General features: G+C 38.2%; 1 protein-coding gene across 2 annotated transcripts in view; it reads right to left on the bottom strand.

The window, feature by feature from the left end:
* Positions 1–1,362: 1,362 nt before the first annotated feature.
* Positions 1,363–8,785, bottom strand: part of gabrb4 (gamma-aminobutyric acid type A receptor subunit beta4) — a 75,371-nt gene continuing 67,948 nt past the window's right edge. For both annotated transcript variants that reach the window (XM_020643332.3, XM_065963038.1), the window contains one exon: positions 1,363–8,551. In XM_020643332.3, the coding sequence (XP_020498988.1) occupies positions 8,198–8,551 (354 nt within the window). In that variant the 3' untranslated portion in view covers positions 1,363–8,197. The remainder of the gene's footprint in view (positions 8,552–8,785) is intronic.

The following is an 8,785-nucleotide window of genomic DNA, read 5'->3' as shown; positions in this document are numbered from 1 at the left end:
GGACAAAAAAAACCCAACAAAACTATTCTAACCAAAAAAACGAGATGCTATAGACTAAAAGACTTACTACAGTGATTTTGCTGACTCAGACGATGAGCCATGTGTGTTTGAGTTATAAAGAGGCTGAGGCTAAAGCTTCTCATGCAAACAGATTCTCCCTCCCAAATTGTCGAATTTGGCAGCTTGTTAAGTGGACCTGGGCTTTGGAAATTAACATTTTAGATATGCTTTTAGTGTCAGCTCTGAATGTGCGACACAATAAATATGCAACATCGGTTAAATGTATAAAACAAACTAGTCAAGTTGGCAAACAAAGAAGAAGTGTAGACGACTAGGTTAGGGGGGAATGGAGGACAGCATTAACTTGTTAATTGTCAAAATATAAACAATGCAAAAACATATATAATTCAACTCAAATATTCACTGTAACTTACAATAAAATTCCATATTAAATAAATTGTTGCATAAGTCAAATGTGGCAGGTTTGGAAATGAGTCGTTCGGCCACACATGACCCTAAACACCACAAAGTAATGGCAGGGGATAGTGTGTGTATATGATTAAAATCTAAAGGATTTATAGAATCTGGTGAATAAGATAAACTTATAATACCTATTTTGTCATTTAAATGTGGGCTGCATCCTATTTACAATGCGACCACTTTACCAGTATAAAATGCTGAGACAGATTTAGTAAGAGCTCATTCACTGGATCTTTCAGGGGTCCTGCCATTTCTGTGGTCAGGCTGATGTAGTTATCACCACCTACTGTCACCGAGCTGACGTACTTAAGAAAATCCAAACAATCATCTTGAAACGATTGTTCAGATGTGACATTGCAGGGGCACCAACAGCTTTTGACTCACAGGGAGTGAGAGTGGGCTTTCAACTTTTGAAAAATGAGCTAGTTTGGACAAAGCATTGTTTCCCACTGCTTGGATGTATATTTGGAGCATAATATTTTAAATGTCTAAATAACTGCTCAACTTGCTCCGGCTGAACAGATTTCAGAGGACGTACTCTTCACCTTCACCACCTAAGCACTTTTTGTAGTTCGAGCCCAGAGGATGCAGATTGAAAAAAAAACCTTCCAGATGTGATACCATATATAGCGTTATGAACTTCACACGGGGACAAAAAGTTTCAGCAGAGCATTTCAGCTGCATCTGTCCTTCTGACAAAACAAATTAATTATCCAGTGTTTAGTAGATGCAGAACTCAATGTGCCCCAGACAGGCCACAGAGCTGCTGTATCAAACATGTACTCCAGTGAGTACGCGACTTTAATACATGTTATATAAGACAACAATGTAAAAAAAAAAGTGTGAGGTCCTGAATTTTGAAAAAAGGGGCAATTATTACACTTGTCAGCAGGAGTCACTTTGCGTCTTTATTCAGGAAATAGGGTATGAAAGGAGGTATAGTCTCATAAACGCGCAATGTTTTGTAATCAAATTAAAAGAAGATTATTTACGTTTTTTTTTGGACTGTGTTCATATCCAGCAGTCCTTATCAAAAGCAAAACACCAACCAAGAGGTGAGGGCTCTGACAACAACCTGGAGTAGCAATGGTAAATACCTGATTTAATCCTCTTATTTTGCAACATTGAATGCGATTTACCTTTTGGGGACTAATATCTGGAAATAAATTAATAGAAAAGTCAAATGAAACACTGTAGCGTATTAGTCCTCAAAGGGCAAATGAAAAGACACTAGCTTTCTTTACTGTATAAGCCTTTATTTGTAAAAAGTCTGTTGTTTGAATGATAACCCTTTTTATACCACATACTTGAACACCTTGTATTTGTAAAAAACACACTTTGTTCAAACACCTAAAAAAGCTGATTGACACTATAACATTAAATTTGCACTGACAAAAAAATACAACTTCATACTACACAAAATGTGGATTCCATGGGTACTGAAACTCCAAATGAAATCAAACACCTTATTAAACAACTGAATCAATTAAGCGCCCAATGTGAACAAAAACAATTACAGTACAAAAAAAACAAATGCATTTTTCTTCCAGTGCCAATATATCAGATGAATTACATTTCTTTCTTATGATAAAACAACAACAACAGTATAAGAATAACAATTCATAACAAATGCAACAAATACAATAAATCAGAAATGAACACAGAAATGAAAAAACAAAACAAAACAAAAAACCTAATTAATACCAAAAAATAAATGGGCTGTAAGTCTTGTGGGTGTTTTTTCTTTTCTGTTGCCAATTTTTTTTAATTTTTTATAAAGTCTTGGATTTTCTTTCTTCCCTACTGGTTCTCCCTACCTATGCTCTTTCAAACTGGGGAGGTATACTGGTGTGTAACTGGGAATCAGCACAGCTTCTTGCATGTATCATCATACAGTAATCAACAACAGACCATAACCAGAGGCAACGTATTGAAGAGAAAATACAGGGAACACCCACTCAGTGTGCAAACACATGGCTTACGTTCAGATGCTACCGCTGAGCATCCTTTACATCCTGTCTGGTTGAAGGGAGGTTGATGTTAATGCTTATGCTGAACCTGATAAAACTACAGCATGCACTCGGTGCATCTATTCCAAATTGTGTGATTTACAGTAAATACATTGTATAGAAGTACATATTTATGATTCATACGAATCACGCCGATGTACGCTCCATGTTTACATTTGTCCTCCAGTTTTTATGCACACAAGTTTGTTTCACAAGATTTAAAAGAGCTGGCTGTAAAACAAGTGCAATTCAAGCATGTAAACACTGGATCTTTCTATTTCCTGGCTGTGGAGATGAGTTGGATGGCGTGGAGTAAAAATATATGAAAATAAACCTTTCAAAACTCAGTTCATGCGAAACAAAACCTACAGGGTATGTACAAAATAACGAACGCACCAGCAAAAGTTCTTCTAACAGTGAGGGGTCAGTCAATTGTGTTCTGGTGTTTGGAGGATGCAATTTTTCGTGCATGGTGGAGGTTCACTCTTTTATTAGAGGTCAGCCTCAGTGAGATTCATAAGTCACAGTCAGCAGATTTCTCTTTATGGGTTCAGCTTCTCATGCATATCTTTTTTTTTTTTGGGGGGGGGGGGGGTGGACTGAAATCCCAAAATGAAGACTGGAGTCAACAAAAAAATGACATGATTTATAACTTCAGCAATATTAGATCCCAGCTGGAAATAATTATGGCACTTACTATTTTATCTCGCTACAATTCTGGGCTTCTGTTACTTGTAAAGAACCAACGGGCGTTTGTGGAAAGGTTCTTCTCCATTACATCTATCAAGAGAACAAAGCTAAACATATTTAGCATACTTTCGTTAGCAAGCCCGCACAGACTTCTACTGTTAGCAGATGAGCAGCTGCTCTTGGGCAAGTGGCTAAGTGCCTTGCTCAAGGGCACACATGACTGTCTTATTGAGGAGCAGGAAAGAACATCCCACTCGCCTTCTTAAGGCCATCCTGCTCCTCTAGCCTCTATAAGCCAGCTAGCCAATCATGCCCTCCATATTTCTAGCATACTGCGGACCATTCGGTGCACAGTTGATGTCTGAGGTAAATGCTGCGTCTGTGCTGTGCTAAAAATCTTGCAAAATTCAGATATGGTGAACGAAGAGCCTGTGTAAGAAGTTACCGACCCATTCTCTAAAAGTGAACTCAGGCATCCTGTCCATTCTAGAAGTCTTTTACAGCATTAGCATTTAGCAGTAGCCTTGTTCTCACGAAACCAGGCAAAGAAATAAGACCCCAGAGCCACCAGAACCTCCTTCACTGTGAGAAAACTATGTGTTGATTCCTTCATTATTTTGTTCACACCGTGTATTTCTTGTGTTTCATTTTTTAGGTTTCGTTTGCAGAAGAATGCCAATGCTAGAGAAGCTGTCCATGCCATTAGCAGTGAGGCTAGCTGGTATTACGAACTGCCATGTTTTTGTTCATGCATTAAGAACTATTAAGTGAAAGATATCATATTTACAGTACAATTCACATGTAATTACACATATACACTAGAGGCAAGAAAATTCACATTGAAATCAGTTCAACACTTTTTTTTCTGCTCCTCTACTTCTTTAACTTGTGTGTCAAAAGAAATCTATTTTCTCTCTTGTATAAGCAAATATCCTAAAGTAAAACAATAGAACAGAAAATCCTCACAGCTTTTGGATGAATGTTCTGGGTGAAATGAGTGTTTTTTCTTTACTTTTTTTTGACTGCGAGCATGCAAGGGGCTGCTAATTGTTCTCCTAAGTTTGTGTTTGGAAATTCAACAAATATGAGCATCAACTATCCAAAAAACTCCTATACCTGATTAGGCATGTGTGTATCCATTTCTTAAAATTGAATAACCTGAATGTGTATTTGAATTAATTTGCGTTAGAAACTTTAAGTGCATTTTATTGAAACCACAGAGTAGATGGATGATGCTTCTTTGAAGCCGAACATGTTCCATTGATTTAGTTAAAATAACACTTATGGTCGCCTTGAGTCCAACATTTTTACACACAATATGCGTTTTTCTTTCATTGGAACAAGAAGTATCCTTAGGCTGCAGTCTGACTCAACTCTTTAAGTAAAGCTCCATCATATTGCCTTTTAACAGTTTGACAAGCTGTTGCTGTGCAGACCAGGAGGAAATGATGGAAAAAATGAACCTCTGTTAGGATGACTTGCATTTCTTATGCACTATTTATTCCTTTCTTTATTCTTTAGTTCAAAAATTATTTCGAGTTTAATGTGTATGAAGGTTTAACCCACCTTAAAAGTGCCTGAATATCCCTGAATCAGACGATTTGATTCACATCTAACATTTTACGTCTCAAAAGAGAACCGTTAATTAGTTAGAATTGCAGCATGTATATCTCAGGGGTATTTATATTATAAATTAAAGGGGAACTCCATCAATATAACACATCCAAGTCTGTTTACCGGAGTTGAGTACAACTGCATTTGTGAAAAAAGTTGTATAAAGCCTTTTATGTCTCCAGGGGGAGCTGAGGGAAATCTTTAAATTAAACAAACAATCTCCAACACTCATTAAATATTTCTCCTTATCTGTGCCACCAGAGTTTTGTTTGTTTGCCTTGATCTCCGCTAATGTTTATTTGAATACACTGTTCATGATTTGGAGCTGTTTGCACTGCTACTTTTTAAATAGCTTCAGATTTGCCTCGAGTGATGTCACTTGAGTCGTTGATTGGCACTGAAAACATGACATTTGAAAATGTAGGGTTTTTTTTTTTTGGGGGGGGGGTCAGAATTTTCTTGACATCTCATCTATTCTCATCTCTGCTCTACAGGCTAGCAGCTAGATGCTACATTAGCTGCTACTAGCATATCATATTTCCTATTTCCACCCTGACTCTTGGCAGTCTGGATGCATTTTGGCAACTGTAGGCACCAGATTTTGACCAGGAAGAAAAAAAAAAAAGATATCTCCCAGTCTGCTGCATGGGTTTTGTTCCTTTTTTCAAAACGTATCGTTGTGAGTGCAAACATGTAATCAGAGTGCAATGCTTCACAAGCAAAGTACTGTTTTTTAATCTTTAACTGAGCTTTCATAAATTGTAAAAGACTGAAAAAAAAACTGATGCTACTGTAAACAAGTTCATTGCATTTCAATCTGATCTAACTTCCATTTGGCAACTTTAAGAAGAACTCTGAATTTGTGCACCATCACTATTGCACCATTACAGCCTTTCCATTTACCTACAGTACAACATACTGAATATATACCCTCCAGATAACACAGTAGAAGCTGTTTAAGAGCTTGGAGATGGTACAGTTTGAACCAAGACGCCATTTCCTCCCAATACTTCTGCTACTTCACATCAAGGCTTTTTTCACTTCTTCTCGTAAATAACAACAGATTTACTTTCTTCACATTTACCATTAATCACTATGTTTTGGTCGTGTAATCCTTTGGACCTCACAGTTGACTGAGAGACAAACAACAGATCGTTCAGCTGCACACAGAAACACAAATCTCAGCTCAGTTTTTCTCTTCTTCATCTCAGACTCATCCCTTTTATATATCTTTATGGATTACTGGATGTTTAAAGGTGATATTTTTGTTCTTTCTACAGTACAATGAAGACAATGTATAAAAGAAATATGAAACTCTGATCACAGCTCGGGCCACGTCACTGTACAAACTTCACTATGACTTAGGGAGACAAATTGGTTTCTCATCAGTATTCCTTTTCTGAAGACATTGTATGCAAACTGCACCCTGCGCTCCAGAGGGGAGTGGATTTTTCTGATGATAAATTGATTACTCTGCAGCCTTTCCATCTTCCTCGAGTCCCTCATGTGTTTGTGAATATGACAATTTCCCATTCTTTTTCCATTTGTATGATTCTCAGGGACCTGGCTGTGCTGCGTATCACTTTATTGTGCTACAGGACGCAGTGGTGTATTTGGTTGTGTTGGTTTTAGCACAGAGACTGTTGCTCCCAGTAGAGCCCGCCTGAAGTGAAGATGTCACAGAGGAAGTTGCTGATCTGCACTTCAGTTGAAGCTATACAGGCATTGGAGAATTTTAGATGTGACGATTTGCTCTTTTTTTGTCTTCCCCTTGAATCTTCAAATTTTAGTCTTTTACTTTTATTAGAAGCTAAATGATTCCATAATTAATAACCATGTGATTATCTTCTCTGTTGGACCAAAGAAGGTCCAACAGTACTTTTTTTCCCCCCATCTTGGGACAAACCTGAGCACTTGAAACTCAGTTTTTGTTTCTCTTTGCATATGAATATCAGGCCTTATTGCACTTTTTAAGCCATCTATCCAACATTTTCTCACGCTAGAATGACTTTATGTTTCCAGATTGAGCTCGTATTTTTTAATTCTCTGGGTTTTGAAGTGTTTGTGCATAAATAATGAATCCTTCTCCCCTAATCTTCTGCCCATTACTCCCGCAATTATGTTGCCTTCAAGAACTGCGACTCCAACACTAAAGGAACAAAAACAAATCAAATACTGTATAGTGAATGACACCTGGTCAAACTGTGGGCTGATATGTTGACTCTTTTGAATATACATGTCCGTACATATTCACGGTGGAAACATTTCAACAAATCACAAAAGCAATCCCCCGTTTTTCCTTTATAGCAAACACAAAGCAGGATATGACGTCAATGACCTCTATGTGAATCAATCAGTTGTAGGAAATCAACAGTACAAGTATACTTTCATGAGCATCTGAATGATAAAATGTATAGAATATGTTTCTTTTTTTCACACAATCAAAATGAGTAATGCATACCTTTGACTCTTTTTATCTCATAATGCCCTAGCTCTAGAACATGTTCTGACACTCTCGGAAATCACAGTAGTTTTCAAGACAAAATCATATCTACAATAATCAGCACTTGTTTTTAACCATAATTAAAAAGACCCCAAACCCCCCCTCTCCCCCCCCCCCCACCCGACCACCTCCCCCAAGGATGTGTTTCTAAAAATAACATGAGAAGAGAAAAGAATACAAGTTTGCGCTGACTCTGCGGCGGTCAAACATCCCATCCAGGCGGCCCTCAAATGAAGACCGATGTCTGATAAAGAGAACGATACCACTTCAAAAAACCCAAGGAACAACACATAATCCGAACAAGGTTGCTGTACATAGTAGAACCGGAGATTTCCGTGCATGTTATCCATGGGTAATGGTGGGGTTGTTGGACAGAAAAAAGGGGTGGGGGTTGGGGGATCAAGGATCTCACTCAGCTGATGCCTGAACACATGAGCCACCACTGATTTCATGAGCTGCAGAAGAGGATTTTTGATCACAATAAGTATCAATAAAAAGTTCGATGGGACTCTGAGACATCTTTTCTCTCAAGAGCTTTCACTTTCTCTTTTTTCTTTGTTGGTTTTTTTTTTTAGCAAAAATATCATGCAGTCTTTTAGTTCCAAAAACCCCTGATGGGGTCTTATTTGTTGTTTGTTTGTTTCTTTCAGAAGCAAAAAGAAACTCAAAGCCTTGAAATTCTTCTCTCACAATTATTCTTAAACATTCAAGTCATCCTATTAATACTTTGTACAGCAGAAAGGTCCTTCAGGTTTCACATGTGTATATATAAATATAATATATAGAAATATGCATATACATATGTTCAACTTGTATATGTGTATACATATTTTAGGAACTGTATCAAAGCCAATTTAATGTGCTCTCAAAATATGGCCCATGATTCCTAGTGGGATGCACATCAATTCACATAGTACAACCAGTAGATTAGGTTGAAAAATCCAAAGGTGATTGGGAAAATGACCCGGGACCACTTGTCAATGGTGCTAACATCTGACAGGTTTGGGATTTTCAACTTGAGCTTGGAGGAGCGTCGCCGTAGCCGACAGTTGGCCCGGCTCCGCATGGCGCTCCGATCAAGCGAGTGGTGGCTGAAGCCGTCCCGGGGCGCCATGGGCTTCCTGAATTGGACCCCAGAGCTGTCGAAGGACATGACGGAGTTACGAGAGTCACTGACGCTACTCCCCACGTCAGAAGGCATCACTTCGTTGTTCATCTCCAGCGTGGTGAGGAGGATGTTTCCATACGCATCCACCTGCGAGGACAGGCGGAACAACAAAGAGAGTCAGCGAGGGGGGGAGAGGAAGAGCTGAAGCCCCACATTCCCTTCATAATAAAAATTACATTAACCCCACCTCCCATCCCAAAAGCTGTAAAAGCTTAAAGCAAAATGTAGGGATGATATGAAACGTCCATTTAAGCATGCAACAGAAATAGTTAACATACTTTAAAGTTAAATCTCTTAGTGTTTTTTTCATCTGCAAAACTG

Source organism: Labrus bergylta, chromosome 14 (genome assembly GCF_963930695.1).
Source record: "Labrus bergylta chromosome 14, fLabBer1.1, whole genome shotgun sequence".
Lineage (NCBI taxonomy): Eukaryota > Metazoa > Chordata > Actinopteri > Labriformes > Labridae > Labrus > Labrus bergylta.
This window is presented reverse-complemented; position numbering and strand designations above follow the sequence as displayed.